The 27,780-nt window shown below is 39.9% G+C and overlaps 1 protein-coding gene across 1 annotated transcript in view; it reads right to left on the bottom strand.

Annotated features, from left to right (window-relative positions):
* The window catches only part of LOC122805295 (solute carrier family 22 member 6-B-like), a 183,451-nt gene that overhangs the window by 3,828 nt on the left and 151,843 nt on the right, over positions 1–27,780 (bottom strand). Inside the window, exon 8 of the mRNA XM_044075383.1 lies at positions 16,117–16,225. Within this exon, the coding sequence (XP_043931318.1) occupies positions 16,117–16,225 (109 nt within the window). The remainder of the gene's footprint in view (positions 1–16,116; positions 16,226–27,780) is intronic.

Raw genomic sequence — 27,780 nt, forward strand, 5'->3', positions numbered from 1 at the left:
GTTATATGCTTCATGTATGTCTAGTTATCAGGTACAATGTACTGACTACAAGAAATGCACTCCTGTTTAAAGAAAACAAAAAGAAACAGTTGGCTAGCGAGTATGTAGTACTTCCTACAGTAGCCATAAATTCACCCACTGCTGCACTGCAAGTCTTGGCAACACCAGTGTGCATACTAACTTAGTAGTATGCTAGCTTTTGTCATTCAAAATGGCTGCTGCAATACTGAACACAGAAGAAACATGGATGCCAAAACTTGGATTTGTTATGAATTATCACATTTCATTTAACCAACATATGATTAAGTGAATTAAACCCTTGGAGAGTCACCACTCAAAACAGTAGCATTCCCATAGCTACAAAGCACACAGAAACTATATATTTTTTCTTTTTTTTTCAGGAGGTGCACCTGATGTGTACCGATACTACATAAATACTAACACTGAGGTCACACAAGAAATGGAGTAAAGTGAGGTGGAAAAATACAAAATTCATTGACTCCCTTTACTCAGACTCTAACCTAGTGACTTTCCATTTATGATGTTCTGAGCATCACTTAACTGGAATTCAGTAAACAGTAGGTTTTCTCCAAAACTGGGACATTGACATCAGCTCTCAATTGCCCTCTAATCTAAATGCCACAATATTTTTTTTTAATTAACCTCTCTTTTTTCCGTTCTAGTGTTATGTTTTTTTTTTTGCATAAACATATGCATATTTACAGCCTTGTTTATCATTTCCTTATTAACCTATATTAATGATATTCTCACTGTTTCCTTCTCTTATATTGCCAATGTTTACTGAGGAAGCGTTATGGGTTTTTTTTCTTTGTAACAGACAGAAGGTTCATTTTAATTAGGTTCTGCTGTATTTTGAAAGAACTGATATCTGTTAGGCTTTGTGAGCTATCATTCCATAGTTCTCATTGTATCTGTAAATTTTAAAAGGTTAGGTATTTCAATGGAACTGAGAGAGAAAAAGAATAAACATCAGCGAGACAACACAGAAGTAAGATTAGCTATAGAAATAACAGTAGGAATGAACATGCGATAGAGAAGCATAGCAAAACTAGGAATATCGAAAGTACGTTTAAGTGAAACGTAGTTGAGTGAATTCACATTTGCGAAACTGCATTTTATCGAAAATGCACTTTCGCAAAAAAAAGAAAAAGAAAAAAAACATGCAGTTTGCATGTAGATTTAGCTGTACATCAAGATGTAGTGCTGATTGTACAACTAAGCAAATTTGCTTAGATCATGGTACAGTGGAGATAAGGGAAAATTCCCTTTTCCCCACTGTAGTGTGATCTCGGAGTGAGAATATTAAAGTAGGGGGATTGAGGGGCACAGCCCCCCACATAGGGGTGCAGGAGGGCTTGCCCCCCTGCATAAATGTGAATAGTGTTTTATTTGTGTAGGTTTTTTGGTGTTTTTTTTTTTTACGCGAAAGTGCATTTTCAATAAAATGCACTTTCGCAAAAGTGAGTTGGCTCATGTATGTTTCACTGAAACGTACTTTTGATCTATCAACATAGCTCCATATATATATATATATATATATATATATATATATATATATATATATATATATATATATATATATATGAAGTCATTTACCAGACAAAAGCTCTTAATACTGCTGTTTTCTGTTGTTTGTAGTTTTATCTTGGAAGAACGTTGCTTTGTATTATACTGGATTTGGTGTTTTCTGCTTATAAAGGATTTACCAAGCCTTTGTCTTGCAACAGCTGCCTTTGGTTTTTAATATATATATATATATATGGGTCTACTGTAAAAGACCGAATATCCACTTGTTTGAAAACGAACAGTGAATCCTCTGTTACGCGAAAGTGCACTTAAGTGAATGTACACTTCTGCGAAGTACGGTTCAACAAACCGTTAAGGAACACAGGTGCCAAAGCACACTACAGTGGGGAGAGGGAATTTACATGTCTCCCCACTTTAGTGCGATCTCGGAGTTGGTATATTTAAGTGGGGGGTGTGTGGGGTGGTGCAAAAACAATGTTTCTCTGTTCTTTATTGGTTCGTTGAACCGGTGTTCATGGAATTGCACTTTTTCTTAAGTGCACTTTCATGTAACAGTGGGTCTACTGTTTATTTTCAAAAAAGTGAGTTTTCGATTATATACATTAGACCCATATATATATATATATATATATATATATATATATATATATATATACTTACATTACATGTAGTTATCCAGCTACATGTGCTCTGACTGAATCCATACACATTCACCAACACAGGATTTTAAGAATGCACCAAACTGGATAGTACTCTACAGCAGAACAAACCCAATATAAACTCATACTGACTCATACTGACTTGAAACTGTAGTTTTATTGGCCATTTTGGGTCAATTCCAAACTCCATCTTCCTCTCTTAAAACTCTCTTTTGCGCAGTTTTGCACTTTTTTGTGCATAGCGCAACAGAGGGCAGCGCCGCCTAATTGGGTTTAAACTATTCCTGGCTCCACAAAGTCTGCTCTTCACTTTTTCCCTTAGAACTGCTCTATCTCTCAATTTAAACACCATATTCTCATTCTAAGGCCCTTCACTGGTCCAATTAAGTAATCCCACAAGTTAGCACTATTAAACCATAAGCACTACTTACTCTTATACTCTCTACGATTACCCTGTCCACTATTGGTCCGTCTTAAATTCAGTTTCCCTATATTACTCTAGCATGTCCAAAGGTCAGTCAATGGTTTCCTCTCCAGTCCAGCTGGTGAATCTGGGAATTTTGAGGCAATGTTACAACTGTCTCATGTACACGGACAACCCTCTCCTCCTCCAAACAGGTTCAAATATATGTGAGAGATGCAACTATTTAGCCAAACTGGAGGCTGAGCTCTCTCATCTCAAAACTGGTGTAACCAGTCAGGAGGAGAAGGTAACCTCACACAACACAATTCCAGTCTCACATAGTCCCACCACATTAGCGAACCAAACACATAAATACACAAAAACATACTCGGAGGCTCTAAATAAAAATCTACCTAAACAACAGAGACCTCCAAAGCAGACATCCAAGCAAATGCTACCTCAAAACAAAACACGCACAACACATATCCCACAAAGTCAGTGTGCCAAGCAGCCACAGCCCTTAAGGCTGAATAACACACCTGATACTCTTGTAATAGGTGACTCTATTGTCAGACACACTGACGTCCCGCTCACCAGGCTGAATAAAGAGAAGGTCACAGTGAGCTGCCTGTCGGGTGCTAGGATCCGCCACATAACACAAGCACTCAGGTCACTCCAAAGCAAATACAAATATGACTCATTCATTGTACATGCTGGTGTGAATGACCTGAGACGTACCTCCCTGGACTACATGAAAAGAGACATAGAGGAGCTCTCTGATCATGTAGCCCAGGCTGGTATGACCCTGACCTTGAGCAGCATCTTACCCTCACCTAGAATGATGCCACAGTACAAAGACAAAATGATCGATTTTAACAATTGGCTAAAATTTTGGTGTCATTCAAAGGGGATCCAGTGTCTGTCAGCCTGGGATGACATGCTCGACAAGCCACGTTGCTTCGCTAGGGATGGCTTGCATCTGTCACCACTGGGCTTTTGGATATTGACAAAGGCTCTTGCCACCCCCATAGTGCCTTTTTTACGCAAGGCTCAAAAGTCAAACCCACCCCCATAGACAGCACAAGGAACAAGAAACTAAGGGTAATGCTGCTTAATGCCAGAAGTCTTAACCTCAAAATGCACGCATTCAAAGCTCTCCTCAGTATGGAGAACATTGATATCTGTGCAGTGACAGAAACCTGGTTCAAGGCTCCAGAGAGCCCCCCAGCACTACCAGGCTATACCTCATATCATGCTTTTTGCCCCCAAACCCAGACCGAACCACAAAAGGAGGGGAGTTTCCATATTTATCAAGGATATCCACACCTCCAGGTTAGTGGCATTGCACGAAGTATCGGAGACCATCCATGTGCAACTAACAGTGGGCAAGACTGCTTTTCAGTTTATAGCATCCTACAGACCACCCTCTCAAAGTCAGGAATCCCACTCGGCTTTCCTGAAAACATTGGAGAACATGAAGATCTCTCCGAACACCATTATATTGGGCAACTTCAACTACCCAAACATTGACTGGGAGCACTACTCAAGTCCCAGCACCTTAGCCCAAAGGTTCCAAGAAATTATAAACTCAAATGCTATGGAACAACTAGTCACCACTCCCACAAGAGGGGACAACATACTAGACCTGATCATTACCAACATGGGGACTCTGTGCTCCACACCAGAAGTATATCCCTCATTGGTAAGATCAGACCATAAATTAATTTCACTGGATGTCCACATCCCGACCCCACCCCCAGCCCAGAAAACCACAGTGAAAAACTTCTCAAAAGCGAACTTCTCACTTCTCAAAACCAAAGTGGAATCCTTCAAGGCCCCAGGGCCAGTGAAAACTATAGCCCAAACTGCAGAATCCTATATAAACGTATTCTATAGATATCTCCAGGAATGCATGGATCATGCTATCCCAAACAAAACCAAGACCCAATCATCCAAAGGCAGGCGTCCAGTCTGGTGGACCCCTGCCATAAATAAACTGTACAACAGAAGGAGGAAGTTGCTACATGATAGAGCAAAATCCCTAATAGGGAGGGCATCTCTGATCAGTACTAGCAAAAAATTACAATCCCTCATAAAATCCTCCAAGGCCAGCTTCGAGAGAAAAATTGCACAGGACACCAAAGACAATCATAAGGCTTTTTTCAGTTATGTTAGGAACCTGGGATGCAACTCCCAGACTTGTGCTGAGTTGATTCTAAATGACAAAAAATACACTGAACCCACAGACATCGCCAATATCCTGGCAGACAGGTTCAGTGCAAACTTCTGCACCCCCTCCCCCACAAAAGAGCAAGTATCTATTCCGGCAGAGGGCTGCCTCCCAAACATCTCTGATGCTCAGGTGAAGGCTGCCCTCTCCAAAGCAAAAAATACTGCTTCCATGGGACCAGATGGCGTCCCAGGTTGCATCCTACATGAACTCCAAGAGGAACTAATCCCTCAAATAAAACAGCTATACAATCTCAGCCTCACTACAGGATATGTGCCCACAGAATGGCGTACAGCAACAGTGGTCCCACTCCACAAAGGTGGAGCCTCTACAGACCCTGGAAACTATCGCCCCATAAGCCTGACTAGCTTAGTCTGCAAGGCTATGGAGAGGATCATCATGGAGCTCATAAACAAAGACATTGGGGACGTACAGACACTGGATCCTACCCAGTTCGACTTTGTCAAGGGCAGATCCTGCCTTTTGAACCTGGTTGACTTCTTTGAAACAGTCACCAAAGCCATAGATGAAGGGAAGGTAGTCCACACAGCCTATCTGGACTTTGCAAAGGCATTTGACACAATACCCCACTCGGGCATCATAGATAAGTTATCCAGCTTAAATATAAACCCCTATGTCACAAGATGGGTCGCAAACTGGCTCAAAGACAGAACCCACAGAGTGAGAGTTGCTGGAGCCATGTCAGACTCAAAACCGGTCACAAGTGGTGTCCCACAGGGTCCTGTCCTGAGACCACTCTTGTTCGGTATATACTTTTCTGAGGTACAGGCAAACGTGGGAGGACTATGGCTCACCAAGTTCACAGACGACTGCAAACTGGGTGCCATAATCGACTCTCCAGCTGACACAAACATCCTTCAAAAAGGTCTCACAGAGACAGATAACTGGTGCCAGCACCATGGTTTAAAGCTAAATGCCAAAAAATGTATAGTCATACCCTTTGGCAAAAACAGTGTGCCCACAAATTACCACATTGGCGGAAACCCATTAAGTACAGAGAAATTTATTAGGGACCTGGGGACCCAAGTTGATAGCAATCTCTCCTTTGAAAACCACATTGCCAAAGTGGTTAGAAAGACCTTCTACATAGCCCACCTCATCACGAAGGGTTTCACATCTAGATCAAGAGAGGTAATCATGCCCCTTTATTCATCCCTCATCAGGCCCATCATAGAATACAATGCCCCTTTTGGGATGTACCTTACCCGACACCTGCAGCAATTAGAAAGTCCCCAAAAGTATCTCACCAAAAGGATCAAGGGTTTCAAACAGATGCCATATGCTGCTCGGTTAAAAAAACTCCAGCTCTACTCAGTTGCATACCGCCTATTTCGAGGCGATCTATGCCTGACATACAAAGCTATGTCAAATCCAGAATTAATGGACATGTTCCACCTCAGTAAATCTAAATCCCTTAGAGCCACACACTCGAGGGACTTGAACCTCAACACAGAAATAAATAGAACTTGCTGGAGGGACAGGTTCATAACCCAGAGGCTCCCTTCGCTCTGGAATAGAATTCCAGTTCATGTGAGGCAGAGCACCTCACTGAATCTCTTCAAGAAGAATCTCGATAGGTGGATGGGGGATTGTAGGTTTGTCCCAGGGATTACTCCCGTGTCACTATTAGACAGAGGCACAGTAAACTAAACCTTAAAAAGGGCACAGTATACTCAAATCAAGGGGTGGCATAAGCCATACAGAATCGGGCTAGGCTTATAATTGCCCCAGGGCAGATAGCCTAGTATGAACCTATGAACCTATGAACCTATACACATGGAGCTATGCAATACACAGTTCAAATCATCTTTAAGTGTACATGTTCATCTCAGCAGAGCACCTATCAAATGGTTTCAGTAGACCAACTACCGAATGTTTTTTTTCTGACCCATAGTTATCAGAAGTCATGGCTGAGGTGCATAAATCTGTGACTTTCACAGCACCTCCCCCACTTTATGGGCATCTACTCAGCATAAAGTAATGAATGTGGTCATCCATGATATCAAGACATATTCAGTGATATTCAGCTGATAGGTGGTCATGGGCAAGAGAAGTCTAACTGTCCACTAATATCATCATCACCATCATCATCATCATCACCATCATCATCATCATCATCATTAACACCATCATCATCATCATCATCATCACCATCACCATCACCATCATCACCATCATGATCATCATCAGCAGCAGCAGCATCATCGTCATTGTCATCATCATCATCATCATCATCACCATCATCATCATCATTAACACCATCATCATCATCATCACCATCACCATCATCATCATCATCATCACCATCATCATCATCATTAACACCATCTTTCCCATTTTATACATGGGTCAGGGTGTTCATCAGCTGTCACAATCTCTCTCTCATTTCAGTGAACATCTCCTTTCTTCTCCTAACTGTCACAGGTCTTTTCTCACAAAATCCATCCATCACTTTGGACACGCTTGTTTCCTCTTGCCTTTTTCTCGTCTGTCCCATATTTTCTTCACCTTTCCTGTACATGTGCCTGGAACAACTGTAATATGTTCTTTTTGACCATCCCTGCAATTGAAGCTACTAGGGCTTCTGCTCTGATGTTCTCATTTCTTCATCTGTCCCACAGTGTAGATCTTATCACCTCCCTTAGGCCCTTCATCTCTATCACCTCTAGCTTCCTTTTCTGCTCTGCCTTTACTGTCCAGGTTTTTGTACCACTGTTTTGTACACCTTACTTTTTTCAGCTTCTTTGGTATTCTTCTGTCATTTACTACACCTAACAGTTTGGCACAGTTGGTAGTAGTCCCTCTTATTCTAAATTTGGCCTTCTCATTCAGACGTCCCTTCTTATCAGCTACCAATCCCAGGTACTTTAAGCTGTTAACGTTTTCAACTGTTTTCCCATGTATATCAATTCTTAGCTGCTTCTGATTTGCCTCATTTGCTGCCATGACAGCTGTCTTATCTATACTTAGTTTCATCCTATATGCCTTCACTTTTGCACTTCATTCCCCTGTCATTTGCATATACATAAAATTTGTTGATCCGCCCACTCTGACCTGTTTGCCCATGTAGTCCATCACCAATATGAACAGCAATGACCTCAGAGCTGAACTCTGATGCATGCCCACTCCCACTAGGAACCCTTCTGTGAGTCCACATGCTGTTTGTACTTGTGTCATTGGATCCTAGTACATAGCCTGCACTTGTCCCACCAGTGTTTCTGGTACTTCACACCATTAGAGGGATGTCCAAATCAGCTTTCTTGGAACCTTGCCATTTGCTTTCTGTGTGTCTATGAATGCCTGGTTAGGCTCCTTCCTCATCTCTAGTTTCTTCTCAACTGCCTCACTGCAAACATCAGGTTATATGTGAAGAATCCTGATCTGAATATGAACTGCTTGTATCCCATCTTAGTTTCTACTACTCTGTGTTTTCATGTAATGGTCATCCTCTCCAGATCTTTCATTCCATGTGACAGGAGTTTGATACCTCTATACTGTCCACAGCTGTGAATATCCCCTTTGTTCCTGTAATCTGATGCTAGCAAGCTTATTCTTCAGTCATCTGAGTTACAACTTTCTCAGGAGCCATTTTTCCTGTAACTCACCTGACACCTTGATCACATCTGCTGTGACGTCATCGGAGTCTGCTGCTTTTCCTGACTTCATTTCCTTAATGAACATCTTACTTCTTCTAGCATGGCCTCCTACTCTTCTTTCATCATTGGCTGTGTCTGCGTAGTACAGATTTTGAGGTTCTAGAGACTAGATGGATTATCAGGATGAGGGCTGACACTGGGAAGGGCCTGAATGAAAAGGTTCCCATCAGACAGGTACACAAAGCCAGACCACTGCATAGGTAAATACAAAATTAAAATTAAATTCTTTGTTCAGTTATTCAACTGAGTGATTGAAAATTTAGTTCATGCCATATTTTTATAGGCATTTTTTGATGCACACATTACTATTGCTTTATATATTTGTTATATATATTTGTATATATGTATGTATTTTTTATACTCGTTATATAATTATGTTCCTTATACATATGTATTCTCGACTTGTATTTTATGTGCATTGGTTTTTAACTTATAGCTCTGCTTGTGCTTTAAGATGGCATCAAATATTTAATTGTTTAATTGCTTTTATCTGAGGAGGAAGTGAAGTAAGCATTATGAAAGGGAGATTTTTTAGGCTGTATTTGAACGTCTGAGGAAGCAGTTATTTCAAACCGTGAAAGCGCTTACATTTTACATTTAAAGCTTTTTGTTTTAACCTGGAGCCATCATGTAGTTCTACTCCACTCTTTTTGCTTTTTGGCTTTTATTTTATTTATTTATTTATTTATGCTCTTTCTTTGAATGGGGTTTGGTACTGGATCACAGTACTGGCCCAGGGCACTCATTGAACCAGCTACGCTTCTGCTCTGGTGAAGAAAGAGCCACCTTACTGTCACCCTGAGTGACAGAACTTTGCCTCAGACCTTATGAACATTTTTCTGAGAATGCACATTTACAGATAATTCTTTTGATTATGTCTATATGGTATGACCATGAGCATTAGTAGTATTATAGTAATGGAAAGCTGTACACTAATGTACTTGGTTATATTTATAAGCCTGTATCTCTGTGTGCTGATTGAAAAGTATTAGGATGTAGAAATGTAAGTACTGGTCATATTAGTACAAGCTTAACACCAGTTGTACTTAGTGAGATGGTACATAGTCACTCAATTATCAAGTGCTATTAAAAGATGCTGAATATAGACGTATTGATTTACAATATCTGCAAATACACTATATTTACAACAAAATAGTTTAGTTGAAGTTCTTGAATATCAGAAGCCAACATCTAGTATTATGCTGTCAGTGAAACTGGTAATGCACACTATCTTTATGATCTCTGGGTTGCTACATTGTTGTAACGTTGTATCCTCTTGTTGACCTTAGCTGTCCGTGCCTATCTATAGCTGTACATCAGAGCAAATTCAAAGCAAACAGGCATGACAGCAGGGAAAACAAGTGGCAATGAAAGGGAGTGCTGGTGATGGGCTAAACACTTCTGAGATTGTTAGTTTTAAAATGGGATACCTTACAATTTTTTGTTTTAATACGTGCAACTATGTGAGCTCAAGAAGTAGACTGAGGTTTGAGTCCAGAAGGAGGAGGAAGAGGATCTAATATATAATGATGTGGAATAAAGTAGGAGCTAACCAAAATATCTGTCCTATTCAAACAAATAATTGTATGTGTATGTTTAATATGAAGAAAAGCATTAAGTATTAAATAAAAAGCACATAAGAAACAGGACGTTATACTAAATAAAGAAACATTGCTGGTAACAGAAAGCAATTGCAAAATGACTCTGCAAATCCCAGATCCACGTACCTCATCTTTATACTGATGTGAATAGTCATTGCGTAGGTCCACAACAGTTAAAATGAGTATCCAGATTTCAGAGGTATGTTTCTGCACTAAGTGTAACACCAGATGCCAGAATAAAAGCCCTGATGACTTGAAAGGTAAGAAGACAAAGCTTATAAAATAGATAAAACTTATCAGCCAGTACAGGCAAATATGCAAATATACAAATGAAATGAAATATATACTTAATTATACAATGACTGGCCATTGATATTCAAAAAGCTGCATGCTGATTGGTTAGCCCAACCAGCATTCCCATTGTAAATCTGAACATATACTAGTTAGTTGAAAAAGGTCCAGTCGCCTGGACTTTTTCCATTAATATATGCCATAAAAATTTCACTTTCTTTCTCTTAAAAGAAAAAAAAGATAAAAGAAACTTATAAACTTGTAAAACTGGACACTTGAAACCTACTAAAGAGACTGGACAGACAAAAGTAAAAGAATAATCAGGTACTTTATGAAAAACTAGAGAAACGGACCTGATTATCCTTTTAGTGTCTATGTTCCATCTCTCCTGCACCTTCAGTGTCCCAGTATCTTTAAAAAAAAAAAAAATGCAACAGAGATCTTCCTTTCTCTGTTGCTTCCTATATACAGCACCCATCACACAGCACTGATATACTACGTAAGCGTGGAAACGAAAGTCCCATAAGCATGCGCAGTACCTCAAAAAAAGCAGTGGGATATCCTCAGAAAGTGGGAGAACACCACGGAGCCATCATACAATGACATTACAAAAGTAAATAATTTTTTTCTTAAATAATGTCATTGTATAATAGCAATAACCGACTCTGTGGTGTGGTATATTGAAGATTTACCCACGGTTGTCTTTGTCTAATCACTCGGGCTTTACCCTCATGATTAAACAACACCAACTGTTGGTAAATCTTCAATATACCACACCCACGTCATCGTTTATTGCTTAAATGTCCTACTAACAAAGAATAAACCATATAAACTGTGTAAGTTCAGAAACAGAATAGCAGTAGCACAATTATCATACCTCTCAACTGTACAAATTTTGACAGAATGTCAAGATTTTTGCCTCATATTTTTGGTCCATTTTTCATAAAATTGTGTTTTTCTGGCAAACCAGTGGCAAATCATAATTTTCCATGTCATTAAACTTAGGCTTGTGAGTGGACAGGGATTTCTGGGCTGGTTTCTTTGGCATATCTCCCTTGGTATAGAAAGCACATTGGAATTAAAATGGGTGTTACAAATCTCAGCAGACATACTCTAATAACAGTCCATCTACTACAAATTAGCTGGGCCTGAAAATCCAATATTTGTATCTCCAAAATAAACTTGTACTGAATGTCAGCCATCAGCTGATTCCTAAGCACAGTCCCCTCCTCCCCACCACAAAAATACCAGCACATGAATGCAAGTTTACAAGCACTTAACCTGACAAGTATAATGACCATTTGCTACAACCTTGATAGAAATTTCATAAACTGTAATCACATATGTTTAAAGTAAACAGCAGTACAATGCACCACCCTACAGTGATGTACCAACACAGTAATATGACTATATTCTACTACAGATAGTACACTTGCAATGTTAACCATCAGGGAGCATTGGCTTATGCATGTAGCTACACTGAGAAAAAAATGAACAACAGTTCCAAGCTTTATAGTAAATAACATACATTAACCTATTAATTTGTTCATGTAAAAAGCTCTAAAAAGAACAATGCATTCACAGAAGGAGACAGTGGCATTATCTAGCAAGAGGTACTTGCAGTAGCATACCTCTGTATTTAAAAAATGTTTCCATTTTCCTTGGCATAATCATCTTTGGCTCTAGTTGCACTTTTATCATATAGATTACGCCCTCTGGAAACAATGAGTATGCTAATTAAGGCTCATCTCATTATTGTATCTGAATTGCTCAATCTGCCCAATGAATAAACCTGATAAATATTGTGCTGGATTCTGCACAATGCCATGCACATGTCTGTGGTATTCTTAGTGCATGCATGGAAAGCCCAGGTAATAGGGACTGGGAAATCATCATGCTCATACAACTCGGGTGTACTGTAATGCTTCATAATTTAAGTTTTAAAGAGCCATATTCCTTATATTTACACACTGAAAGGGTGTGACACAAATTCAAATCTTAGCACTATTTTTTTTAAATATCCATGGTAAATTACACTGAATAATATGATTTCATTAAAAGAACATTTTTTTAACTGTAGCAAGACACATGCCCACCTAGCTGTGATCTTATAAGTAACGTTGTTGGTAAACTGTTAGCATGTGCTCAACATGCTACCCATTAGTTCAAAGTTATGAGTGACAGTGCACCACACTTGCATAGATGGAATGCTAAGACACTGATCGTGCCATCTTTAACCATCGGATGATGGCGTCACTATTGTGCATTTATTATGAGCAGGAATCCCAGGGATGGATAATGGCCATGCTTCACACCTTAACACACCACTAAAACCATAATAATACAGTACCAATATTTTACTATGTTCCCATCCATTACACAAATGAGGTGACCATTGTTGTTCAGAGGATGAAACATGCAAGAAGTCATTTGGGCGACAGTTCCCTGCCATTTTTTTAGATCTTTGAAGGAAAGACAAGTATGGCTGGAGAAGGTGAGGGTAGTGATCCTTTTAGAGCATACAGGTTGTATGAGAAGGACTCCAAGATTTTTCCGGTCATCCTCCATAAAAATTACAGCCTAAGCCTCCTGCAGGAAGGCTATATTGGGTGACAGTATAAAGCAAATGCTTGGAATAGATTTGCGAAGGCTATCACCTGTGCTATGGGTATCCAATGTACTAGGGAACAGTGTTGTCACTACTACAATGACCTGAAATACTGTAAGCTTGACCTCCTTAGCTAGTGGGTTATTGCACATTATACCATGACCCCCCCATTAATATTCCAAAACGTGCACGCTGATTGGCCAGCGTGCACGTTGTAAATCGACTTATACTAATGGAAAAAGGTCCGGTCGCCTGGACTTTTTCCATTAGTATAAGTCTTTTTTAAAACACTGTCTCGCTATGTTAAAGGAGTTTAACATAGTGACACAGGTTTAAAAAAAGCAGCGGAGATCTCCGTTGCTTTTTTGAAAGCTGTCTCACTATGTTAAACTCCTTTAACATAGCGACACAGTATGTAAAAAACAACGGAGATCTTGCTTTCTCTGTTGCTTTTTTTTTTTAAACCTGTCTCGCTATGTTAAATGGGTTTAACATAGCGAGACAGCTTTAAAATAAGCAACGGTGATTCTCCGTTGCTTTTTTTAAAGCTGTCTCGCTATGTTAAACCCATTTAACATAGCGAAACAGTAAAAAGCAATGGAGATCTTGCTTTCTCCGTTGCTTTTGCCCTCAGCTCTGATGTACTGCGTAGGCATACACATGCGCAGTACATCAGAACTGCCGCGGAATACCAGACAGCTGTGGAAGGGCAGCAAGGAGGCATTATACAATGCCATTATTTAAGAAAAGTAATTATTTTTTTTCTTAAATAATGTCATTGTTTAATAGCAATAACCCACTTCTGTGTGTGGGTAATGCTGGATTTACCCACGGTTGGCTTTGTTTGGCCACTCGGGCTTCGCTCTCGGGACCAAACCACGCCAACTGTGGGTAAATCCAGCATTACCCACACCCAGGCATGGGTTATTGCTATAATCACTACCTCCATACTGTAAGTATAGAATTCTAACTAACCAAATACTTCAACAGTCCATTTCACCATACACCATTTCATTCTGCTCTTTCTTTATCTCCAGCCCCTGATGAGATTGAAAGAAAGGGAGATGCATGGAGACAAACTAGAGTGTTGGGGTAACTATAGCTGCTGGTATGAAAGATGCATGTGTTTGCATAGTTACAGGTAGAAGTTAAAAAAAAAAAGGTAAATTACATTTGTAGAGCAGGACAACCTTTATTAGTGCTAGCATTCTTTACTAGAATTAGTTAGCTTTTTGATTCTGCATGCCACCGCGTATAGCAGGAAAAGTGGCTCATCTTATTAAGCTTATGTGCACTGGTATTAAGATGTCTGTAGGTTTAATCCCCTCCCCCCAGAAAAAAAATCATTGCTGTGGTCCTATTTGAACTATCAACTCATGTATTTAAATAATTTTAAATTAATACAGTTTAAGGGTGTAGTTTTTCATTTGTTTGTATGGTTGTAGTGTATTCTGCTGTCTTCTAATAAGTAAACACATATTACTGGTGTATAGTATATAATGTATGCATACTGATACATGTAACTCCACATGAATTGCAGGAGTCAATTTTGGGCACACTGGTAGTGCTGCAGAGTACTTTTGACTAACATCAAAGATTGAAACAATACTAATTTCTCAAACTTTAAACATATTTTGACTTAGGAATGGGGTATGTTCCTGTCATGGTATTAGAAACCCAAAAGACATGGAGAAATTAAACTGGTGCACTCTGCATATGCTCAGTCAGGCAGCAGTTGCTGACTTTTTTAATATGTTCAGGCTTGCAGTTATTTGAATTTCTAGGTTTAAGTACTGAATGGTACCCAAAAGTATATCGAATATTCTAAGTATTATTTTTTAGGTTCAATTTTGGTTTTATTTATTTGTTTTTGCTATCATGTTAGGTTATAATTGGGGTCAATTGAGATATTGCAATATGAGATTCCATTTACCACACTATGTGCGGTAACAATATTATTATATTTTCTGTTACGCAAGTATTTTCTTTTCTTACAGTGTTTATATTCAGTGCTGTAAACGTGTCTTTATGTGTGTTTGGCATTCAGCTTTCAAAGTCATATGGAATCATGTAATCCTTCATTCAGTGATCTATGTTGTGCTTCTTCTAGGTAAGTAATTCTATATTTTATATCTAAAAAACAGTAAAATTGTCCTTTGAGTGTGTGGATTTAACTGCATTTCCTGTCATCATTCAGATCCAGATATCATTGACAATATACCAATGTAAAGATGATAAAAGTGCATTACTTATTGGAGAACTATTAACCTTTTCTGCACTGTCCCTAAACTGATGGAGATGCAGTGACCTTTATGCTGTTGTTAAAGATATAGAAAAGATAGGATTGCTGAATAAAATACAGACAGGTTTACAGCCAAGCATACTTAACATATCTCTAGCCCACTATAATTTTATGAACAGGACACATTTTTATAAACAGTTAACCATGACAAAGTATTTGAGTGGTCTGAGTGGTCACTAAATATGTGAATTTAATGGGTAAGTCACACAATAATGACCGATAAAAATCTCAGCAAAGAATATGAATTACTTTACTGTTAACCGCTAGTGCATAGGTCATTGAAGGAACTTATAAGGCACATGACAAAAGTTAACTTAGACGGAACGAAAGAAACTAAATGCCCATTATAATATATTTGGCCATTTGTTTTAGTTATGACAGCATTTTACTTTTTATATTTGGTGTGCACCCTCACTGTGTCCATTCTTTTTTTCTGTCTGTGTCAGACTTGTACAAATGTGTTGTTATGCTTTTAACAAACAGGTTTGAAACGTTTGTAAAGCATTTCACTCTTTCCTTTACAATTAAAAAAATTGGGTACCACCCTGAAACACAAGTCCCAGTGGCCTGTTAGTATTACTTTGTAAATGACATCTGACTTTTTCTTATTAAAAGTCCTAAAGTAAATAACATCATTGCAAAGCTCATCTGCATTAATTGTTTGCTTGATTGATTTTTTTAGAACCCAGCAGATGTCTCCTATAGATCAAATCATTTGATGGCAGATGCTTTTTTTTTCAAGAGCAAACAGAATTTTGAGGATAACACTGTTTTTTTTTTTTTGGTTATTTGCTTACCTGATCACTGTTGGGTACAGTTCTAATGTATAAAGATATGCACAGATGAATGCTCCTGATACGCAGCCTTTTCCAAATACTGCAAAGGATATGCGCATGACTTGCATTTCTAAAAAAACAGAGAGTATAGAATTTAGTAGACAGTGAGGATACGGATAGTAACTTTAAGCACAGGTGGCTTGAGATTATGGCATATTACAGAAAAGTAAAGCGAAACATTTATTAACTGTGACTTCCCTCTCATTCACTGCTTAATAAAACTATTTCACATAATAATTCAGCATGATACAGTCGGAATTCGCTAAGAAATCTGTTAATCACCTCTTGTATAAGTAACTATTAGACAAAAATAAAAAGTTAACTGAGACTGAAAAGTAGCATGAAGTAAAACAAAAATCAGTGCCTGAATGTTTTTTCTTTTTATAGTTCAGATGGCTGTAATCCTTGTGTCTTATTTATGTGTGGTGGGTTTCTCAGTCATCAAACAAATGATAAAACTGGAAAACAACTCCAGTAACTTAGAAAATATTTGTATCTAACTGGAGAATGGTTCATTCATTTTATACTAAAGTTGATTTAATATTAAAATGTCCCCAGATTATATTTGGTATAAGTCTTAATTGATGACTGTATACACCTAAGACTTGGAAAAAATAGCTGTACGGAATTAATCGGGCGTGTATGTAACTGCTTATGGATGGATGAAATTAAAAAAATAACATTGCGAAAATAATTTCTCCTGAAATGCTTGCTTAAGTATGCAAAGCCTTTATATCTCATTCCCACGTTTTATCATACCTGAGAACAACAGTCTTTTAGTTTCACTGAGTAAATTACATGCCAATAATTATCATACATTTGTAATTGCTAAAAATTTTTATAAAAATCTTTTTTAATAAAAAACAATTACTTTACAATAGCAATTCTAAATGCAAGTTACAAGAATGTTATATGTACGATTTTGACACAGAAAATTAACAAGAAAATGCTATCAATATAGTAAAATGGGGTTTAATACTTCAGTCATACCGCAAATTTCAGTCAAAAGTGAAGCATCTTTCTAATGAAGCTAAATGTTCTTGTTTCAGTGAGAGTGCCATAACATAAACAAAACCCTCTTTCCAAATCTCCCACTTACTACATTTAATGCTCTGTATATCCTTGCAAAATGTTATTCTTCCCTTGTATTTTACCTTGCATAATTAAATCTGTATGTATTGTATATAACTACAGGTCCTTTACACCTCTTTTAATTTTTTTTCCAGAATTACCATATCATTTATGCATGTTATTTAACTTATTAACTAGTCATTCTACGTGACTTAAAAAAATTCATATTTCATATGATTCTGCAGAGATGGGTAGAGAGGTGAAACAAAAGGAAATGGAACGCCATGATGGGATAGGTGAAGTGACAACTGCCTTCCACACTTCCTAGTGTCACAACCAGCCAGAGATCATTCACCTCCATGACTACTTTCATGGTGAGGGCCAGACACTGGTGTGTCGATGATCAGATCCAGGCAGCTGTGCAACTCTGCCAGTCATGAGTGGTTGTGCTTTAAGTGGCAGACATCCATCTGCCAGTCCACTAAGGCTGTCCCCAGGCCCTCAACTCACTCCCACCAGAGGCAGACCACAAAAAGGCATCAGAAAACACAGTGCATCACCTCCAACAGGATTACCATCTACAAACTGCGATAGGATCACTTGGAGACTGACAGAGATCTGGAAAACAGTGGCAAGATAGCTAGATGTGTGGTGGCTGCTATTTTACCACATCCACTATGTTGGCAGACACTAAATAAAATAAGAGCATAAATGGAGAGAGAAACAAAGCTATAAACAATATATCAGTTATCACTGATGTTATTACACTGTGTAGCATAACAGTCCCTGCTGGAATAAAATGCCATTAATTATGCAGTGGCAAACATGATATGATATACCTGCCTGATCAAAGGATGCTACATTATTTAGTGTGCCACAGGCCTAAGTTAAATGTCATCTAACCTGTCCCTTGTATGGGTTACAAGTGAACAGTGCATGACTTGGAAGCTGTCTAGATGAACCTCAGGAGCAAAGGTGCACAAACAAGCTCCAATTAGATGGTGACCTCACTTTGGTGACCATGCCATGGCATGAAAAAAAGGTACAGCCACAGAAGCAAAAATATCATAAACATGGGCTACAGATATCTGGAGGCAGTAACATAACATGATATAGAACAGCAACTATGAAAACTTGTCTGGCCATCTGTTTGATGCATACCCATGATATGCCATGTGTAACTGGCTTTTTAGTGGGGTTTGAATGGACAGTGGAAGAATAATGCCAGCCAAGCAGGCCACAGCACCATATATGAATAATAGGTATGGCAATGTGCAAATATCAACACACAGGCCCAGTGTACAGCATGACACCTGGTATGGTTGTGGAACACCCATTGTCAAGTCAGACAGAATTGCTCTGATGCTAGCAACAATCCCTGGAGACAGGATGGGTTATAAAACAGTTCCTCCTAAATCACCAAGGAATGTGCTATAGTAGGCATATAAAAGCAGAATACAATGTGCAAATGAGGCAGTAGTTCTACAAAACTGGTCTGTGCTACAGTATTTAAAATATATACAGTCATAATATCAGTTGTATATACATATCCCTGCACCTAGAGACGCTTGCCAGGCACCTCCAACAGATTAACGTGCTGTCTCACCCTGAACTGATAAACATTAAAAAAAGAAGGATGTCTACGAAATCCCCAAATCGCATGTCTCACATATGGCTGAACAGTTAAATCTAAATAATCACAAGTGACCACCTGTCATGACTACTTACTGTAATACCCTGGTACTCTTTCTTTAACTTCCTGTTCCTATTGGTTAAAAAAAGTTGTGATGACCCATCTTCAGGCTGATGTATTTATGCCAGCACTGCTGTCTAGAGCAGATGATGCCCACACAATCACTCATTACCCTGGCAAGGCAGAACCAGGCATTGAATGTTAAACTTTGAACTGGGACACCTCCTAAGATTCCCTCAGCAGGCACTCTTGGTGGTCCTTATGTCAGAGTCGGGGAAAGATTTTTGTCTCCTTCTTGCACCATGAGGGCCCTCTCCACATTCGGCATCCTTAGAAGCTATGGCCACTTCACAGGTTGCAGTCTAGTGGAAAATGGTAACAGACCCCCAACTATGCATGTCACGGTTATCACATTACATGCATCAATGGGCAGCAAGGCAGCATGGTGGAGCCCAATGCCACCACATAGGCCCAAGTAAAAAAATGGGTAGCCACATTGGTCTAATCTCAATAACAAACTTAACTAAGGTACTATCTCTTCTTACTGAAAGGCTCACACAGTTAGAAGGACTGCATCCAGTTGGGAATTAAAAAACAAAATGGATAGCCACACTGGTCTACCCTCAATAACAAACTTAACTAAGGTTATTATTTTTTCTAAAGTCTTTCTGCTTAAACTGTTTAATTCAGCCATACTGGTAAACAGCACCAAACCTCCCAGCCCTTAAATAAGGCTCCTAATGCTAAAAAGTTTCACTGAGTTATACTGTTCAAGGTGCTGTCTGTGTTTAAACACAGAACATAGATTTGAATTTAAAGCAAGTAAAAAAAGCAAGAAAAAAGCCTCTTACTTTAATCACAGGCTCTGAGGATTACTCTGGTGTGGTTAAGCCCCGCTCCACTAGTCCTCCAGGCTTGCTTTGCACCCCTCCCTGCCCCCTAGTCCCACCTGTCCCCAGTACCTCTGAGTTTATAACCCCTCAGCAACACCCCCTCCTCCTCCTTCGCCAACCATTAACAGGAATTAATTTATAATACACCCCTTCCACTGTCTCCCCACCTACTATTACACCTACGTTGCCTACCTTCCTGAAGTATATTCCCCCCATTATGTCTCTAATGCTTACTAAGTCTTCTAAAATACCACCTCTACGCTACACCCTACCTTTACTAATCACCCTTTATTCTCTCACCATCTATGAAAACCAATCCCATATAGGATTCAGCCATCCCAAATAACCTACTACCACACCAATCCTCTCAAACCTTTCTGCCCACTCATTCATGTCCATTGATGCCAGCTCCTTTGCCCCTGCTAACACACCCTGTTATACCCAGATATGTTAACACCAAAACTAAATACTACCAAAAACTGATAAATAAATTTGTAAAGCTCATAGCTAGTTTGCCCCACACCCTTACCATTGATGGGGATATCCACCCCAACCGTAGGCCACCATCCCCAGACAACACTAGCTCTAATTATAACAGCCCAAACATAAGACAAAGCCTAAATAGACCCCCCCAACTCACTATTAACCTGCCACTTAAACATTAGAAGCATCAACAATAAAGTCCACAACCTCCATGCCCTCCTGACAACCTACTCCCCTGACATACTTTGTCTCACCAAAACATGGTTAAAACCAACTACACCAGATAATGAAATTCTACCTCCAGGGTATAATATACTCCAGCTAGATCGTACTACCACGAAAGGGGGAGGGGTTGCTGTTATCTATAAAATCACCCTAAATGTTACTCTAGACAACCTTCAACCACCTATATTTAACAAAGCAGAAATTATGATTTCCAAACTACAAATAAATAAAAACACATGTATAAACATAGTATGTGTCTATATTCCCCCAAGTAATAGCTCAGGGACCCTAGAAGACATCATCTACTGGCTATCCAATGCTTACCCCCAAGTGACCATTGATTTAGGAGACCTTAATATAGATTGGAACACCTGCACTGCAGAGACCCCAACCACCCACGTAAACCTACATGATTTTACACAAACTATAGCCTCCCCTACTAGGACAGCAAGCCTAACAATAAAGAAAGTATCCTGGACTGGATACTAATTAATAGCCCCCACCACATGTACAAATCAGGTACTCTCCCTGAAGATCTAAGTGATAATTTCTTAATGTATACTATTAGGCATAAAGTTGAATGTCCACATCTACCCTCCTATAAAACAATAATAAATAACAAAAACTTCAACCTTAATAAATTCTTAGAAGAACTTAAATTATGCAGTTGGTCAATTCTAAAACAATTACCACTAGATGAGGCAGTAACACACTTTAATAACACATTTCTGGCCATCCTTGACAACCATGCACCTGCGTGCTCTATTAGAATTAAAACAAAAGTTGCCCCCTGGCTCACTAAAGAAACCCAACTAAAGAGCATCCAAAGAAATAATGTCTGGAACACCTTTGCTCCTCTAAAGCCCCACAAGATCAACTCAAATTTCAACAATATAGGAATGATACAAAAAAAAAATCCATATTACTAGACCAAAAAACTATTTCTACCATCTACAGCAGAAACACCACAATAAGCCACAGAAGTTCTGGGCAGGTATTAACAAACTCCTCCACACAGGATAATCCACAACTCCAACCCCCCTCAGCCCCAACCCAAATATTGCCAGAGTCCACTGCCAGCACCTTCAACAGTTTCTTTACAGAAACCATCCAGGCCCTTGCTAGCAAACTTAAACCCACTTTTCCTAACGCTAAACCCCCTAAACCCAGTGACATTCTCTCCTTTAGCTTCCAGAAAGTTCCCACTTCACTCATTAGAGCCCTAATTAAAAAACTCAAACCAACCACCCTTTCAGCTGACCTCCTCCCTGCAGACTACCTGCAAAAAGCTGTAGATGTTATAGCATCCCCTCTCTCTATTTTGATAAACAGAACCATAACTGAAGCCACTATCCTCTCTATCCGGAAAATATCATGTCATACCACTCCACAAAGGAGGCAGCTCCATTGAGCTTTCAAACTATAGACCAATAGCTATCCTTTCCCCTCTGGCTAAAATTATGGAAAAGTTTATCCATAAACAACTCTTATACTACCTTATTCAACATAATCTTCTGGCCAACTCCCAGCATGGATTTAGACCACAGCACAGTACCACCTCAGCCCTCCTCTCTTTCTAATGTCATAAATTCCAACCGTAACAACATCAGACTATCTTCTGCCCTGTTTCTTGATCTTTTCAAGGCCTTTGACATGGTTAACCACCAGCTACTCTTACTTACCCTAAATAAAATATCCCTAAGCAGCCACGCCATACAATGGCTTCAATCTTATCTTAGTTGAAGACAGCAGGCTGTCCTTTGGCCAGACAAACTCTCCACCCTTCTCCCTGTCACCCTTGGTGTCCCTCAAGGCTCCATATTAAGTCCCCTTCTTTTCTCCCTCTTTATCAATGACCTCCACACTGTAATCCCAGAGGCAACCTGTATACGATATGCCGATGACTCCACCCTGATTTGCTCAGCCTCTACCCCTACAGATCTCCTTAGTTTAACTCAGAAAACCTTTAATACAGTGGGAAACTGGATCTCTAATCAACAGCTGATATTAAACCCTAATAAAACTCTTCTCCCCTACTCGCAAATCCTCTCAACCTTCTTTTACTATAACATCTAACAATGGGACCATAATCTCACCAGATATGTATACCAAACTCCTGGGTGTTATAATAGACAACAACTTCAAATATGATATGCATGTAAACCAAACTATTAAAACCGTTAATAAAAAAACTTGACTCCCTATACAAAGACAAACCTTTTCTTACCCCTCTAGCTAGGACTGCCATTGCCCGTACCCATCTGCTTTCAACTCTACTCTATTCCTCACCAATACTCACTAACTTGAACAAAACTGATCTCAGCAAACTCTCCAGCTGCTACAGTCAAATTGCCAGGTTTGTCACAGGAACTCCCTACAGGACACACCATTGTCAAAACCTAAACCTCTTAGGATGGCTAGAACTCCCCAGGCTAATGCAATATAATCAACTTACAAGGTTATTAACCATCCAGAAAAAATGCCCTCCCTTAAAAAAACATTATCCATCCCTGCAAAAATGCTAAGACACTTTGTTCCACTACAAAAACTTTGGCTCAATCTGTTAAAGCTAACAACCTATCTGGAGAATCTTTGTTTGCAAATTCAGTAGGCAAAACCTGGAATTCACTCCCATTTGACCTTACTCTGAACCCCTCCCTTAATCAGTTCAAAAAAATCTAACCCAGTATTTTAAAACTCACTGGTTATGTCCTTTCTCTAACCCTGACTAAAGCCTCATCTACGTCCATATCCCTGCAATTTGCATTCACAGCAATTTACCTCTTACACTAAAAGGTTTGAAAAGAGAAACTGTAACAACATTGCAGATACTCTGTATATAGCTGCACCTATAGGTTTGATAAGAGAAACTGTAAAATATTTGCATATATTTCTGACTATAAACTGTAGTCTTCATAGGCTTGAAATGTGAGACTGTAACTTGTATGTTAATACAATATGTCTGCATGTTTGTGCATATACTGTAACTTGCTTGTCTTTATCTGTTTGTAAGTTTGGAGCTTTTCTCCCCGGGCATCCGCTGAAAATGGATATGTATCTAGTCGGACTATCCCGGTAACAAATGTAAAATAAAATAAATAAAATGCTAGGCTGGTGTGAAAGACATAATGGCCTAAATGTAAGCACCCCATAGAGTCCAGATCCCTGTATATCTTTGTAGCATACTGCCTCTGAGGGCTGTGAAACTGATTATTAAAAGTGCAGCCCTGCAAAGGTTACAGCCCTCCCACATGCTCACTGTGCTTCATGTTCATTTATGCATGCCTAAGCTCAGGTATGAGCTTCATTGCACAGTCTAGAGCTGTTACAGATTGCATTAAAAGTGCAGTTCAGAGACATTTACCCTTAATTGCCTCATTAGCATAACTGACATGCTATGAGCCCTAAAACTGTGTGTTACAGCCATTGCAGTGCTCATCATGTTATGGATATTTGCTAATGAGAAGTCACTCTACAGTTGCTTTGGTAAGTGTATATAATAAAATAACACGAGGGAAGACTTTATGAGTTACATTACTACTGCTTTGCTGCTGTTGGAGGGAGGTTGCAATATATTTGACTCCTGATAGGTGGTGCGGTCAAAGGAAAGTTTGAGATGGAGCTCTGCAGTATGTTACAATAGTGCTTTACAGATTACAGTATTGTATAATGTGATGGGGTAAGGCGCACAGGTCATATGCAGGTGAGTGGATTGAATGCCTACACATGGAAAATTTGGGGGATGGGCTCCATAGACAAGTGCAGACAATTGTGTGAGGACCACAGTGTGTATTGTTGGCATTTTGTCTAAGGTGTGGCCAGCAGTGGCCCACCTCGGTAGGGGGCTTTGGAGTTTTATGAGGTGCACTATGATTCTTGTCATGTAGCACTGACATATAAGGTAGTGTTGTCCTGCATACTTTCAGTCTACTTGTAGCAGATATGGAGCATACCGAGCAACATGAAGTGAGACCAGAGCACAGGTTAATGGATAGTGACCTAATATGCATATGTGCAACATGTGATGGCCATGCTTCAGTGAGCAAAGGCATGCATAGGCTGCTGACAGGACACTTGCCAGTACAGGCTCCTTTTCCATGCTGTTCTGCTGGAGTTGCTATAATGACCTGTCCTGTGGTACCATATTGTGATAAGAGTTAAACACAAAAGAGGATCAGAAGCAACTTAGGTGCATGCACACCACAGTAGGTGCTACATATAGCATATGTTTGTTCACTGAACATACATCTCTGTCCACATTAACAGGTATTGACAGGGTACTACAAGAAACTAAATGCCTGCAGAAGTTCTCCCATTCAGAGACACAAGTGCATGGATGGTGGATACGAGAGACAGATAAAAGGGACATTTACTTCCAAGACTGTGTGTGCCATGATCTGGTGATGGAAATGCCTTTCATGGCAACAACTAGGCAGTCCACCAGGTACAATGAAGGGTTACGAACATCATCTTGCATCACCATGAGAAGGCCCATGTTACTGTATGGGAGAGGATGTGCAGTGATGGGGACCACAGGGTGAGATCAACCTGATGATGGGGACCACAGGGTAAGATCAGCCTGACGATCGGGACCACAGTCACAGATCACTTTGACTGCCATGGAAGGGTTACTGTCATCTCTGTCTAAATATAATAGAATGCAAATTGAATCTAAGCAGAGGCCTGGATGTTGGAGCTGAATTGGATGCACCTTAATGTAACTCTTTTGGTTATACCAGGAGTTGGTATTAACTTTTGCCATTAAGATAGTTTAGTGGCACGCATGAGCCATAAGCTCAGGGATGCTTGACAATGCCACCACTCCTTTTCTTTCTTTTGAACACATTTGGGATGTAAACATGACAGCATATCACTCTAAGTACATTGTCTGTATTTTTTATTTAGTAATAATATAAATGATGGGTGCATCATTGAGTTGCACAAATGTCACATATTTGTAATCACACACATGGGTGTTTATCTCTCTCCTTTCACAAGAACTAGGGTTATAGCATCCTTTGCCATGGAACAGAGTGTGTCTGATGTCAGTGGTACATGATACACAGTGATGGTGGCTTTATGGCAACACAGTCAGGTGCCATGGTACCACTATTAGGAATGGTGACTGTGGAGGGCATACTATTACTCATGTCAAGTGGCACAGCTCTGTTGCCTGTGGAACCCACCCCCACTTCACATTAACCTGTGGAAGGACAGATCATGCCTACTGCACCATTTCAGGAGGCATGGTTTCCACTGCCCATGCACCTGCAGTTGACAGTTGTGCAATCACAAAGCACAAGAACAGGTGGGAGGTAGACTGTTCCTCACCATCACCTTGGCTCCCAGTCAGTGCATTAGATGGGTGCTGTGTGGGACAATGGCTCAATGGATGTGCTAGGCATTCCTGCAGGCATACGTGAATGTCACCTCTACCATTCAGAGATGACAACAGCACTATATGACCTGCATGATCAGGTACCTGAGGGATTTTGTACTTGGCCCACCTAACTCCCTATCCTGAGTGGGTATATCCCACAGATCAGGCAGGTCACATTCATGTACTGCTACCTCATTCACTGCACCTACCAGTGGTGTGACTGGTGAAGCACAGAATGGGCACCCATGGAGTACGTAAGCACAAGCCAAGAACAGGTTGTCACAGTCTTGGGATTTGTCATCATTTTATTTATTTTTTATTTTATTTATTTAACATTTGTTTACTGGGAAAGATCAACTTGGAACGAAGCCAATTTTCAGTGGAAGCCCAAGGAGAAATGCTCCAGATGTATATCATTGTAATGTGGGAGGAAACTGTAGCACCCGGCGGAAACCCACATAAATGCAGGGAGGACATGCAGACTCTGCATAGTAGATGCCCCAGCCAAGAATTGAGCTAGAAAACCTCTTACTGTGAGGTAACAATGTACTGCTGCACCACTGTGGGTTCATCCTTTCTAGTAGGTGCTGAACTGTAGCTAGACACATCTGTGGTCCACGTCCTTCTGATCTGAGGTCCAACAACACCTGTTGAACACATATAAGCACAATGCAACTATATCTGCAGAAGCTGTGTCCCCTGGCACACATTCTGAACACATACTCAGTACTGCTAGCCACTTATACCTCTCTGAAAACACTATCATCTCACTGCATGCTATACCTAGCTTCCCCAGATCTCCAACACATAATACATGTTTTTATCCGCATGCTTGTTAACCCCCCACCCCAGACCAGAACCTGTTGCTGATTCCTGTCACTGTGCCCCTCCCCATGTGTGCTTATGATAGCAACTGTTCTTTTCCCACACAGCAGTGTTATATGGATAGAGGATGTCTGATACATAGAAATGGTACTTAATGCACTCTAGAGCATGGTATGGGTGTAGTACTGCAAGCATCAGTTTCAATAGTTGTTCTGACTAATCTGGCATTTTGTTGTAGACCAGACTCCTCTTCTTTGCCAGTGCCATCTGCTTCTCATGGTTGTCCCCTGTAACTAGTTCCTCTGACAAGTCCTCAGCCAGCACCTCCTCTGACTTTGACTCCAGTGTGCCTGGTCACTTGATGCTCTAGCTGTCTGTATATGATCATGTTTTACAGCAAGGTACAGACAATTAGTAGCTTGCTGCACATCTCAACAGTTGTATTGCATCTCATCCATTTTCTTTGAGTTTCAAACAGCTACCATGAGTCAATGTCTCCAGAGCATATCCAGAATCACCAATAAGATGCCTCTGGAGGAGTCACCCTGCATAACTTCTGGTATGCATCAGGCATGTGCCACATAGGACTACTGCCTGAATGGCCTGGGTGGTATACAGACACAGTGTGTATGATGCCCTGTACATTGGCAGTTGAATTACCCTTGTCCATATGGACCAGACAAAGCCTGACAACAATACAAATGCAGTTAATGGCGCCTAGAATCTGAAGGAAGTGGGCTATTTCATAGAATGCCCAAACAATGTTTTTTCTATACTTTGTGGCACTTAGGAACCACATATGTTCCTCCACGTGCAGCAACAACATCACATCTGGAAGCTGGAGTAGTATTAGCAAGACATATGCATGGGATACGCCTCACCATGATGGTTTCCAGCAGGTCCCTTTAGCAAGAATAGTCAGAGCTACACATACCTTGGTGTTTGGAGGAATTGCTATTCCATACATCCCACAAGATCCTTTGAGTAGACAGCGCATGTTTACCAGCTACCACATGGTGCCTCTGTCCAATTTTTTTCAATTATTTTTTTTTTGC

The sequence above is a fragment of the Protopterus annectens genome, chromosome 6.part1 (assembly GCF_019279795.1).
Source record: "Protopterus annectens isolate FY-2018-M chromosome 6.part1, PAN1.0, whole genome shotgun sequence".
NCBI classification, from domain to species: domain Eukaryota; kingdom Metazoa; phylum Chordata; order Ceratodontiformes; family Protopteridae; genus Protopterus; species Protopterus annectens.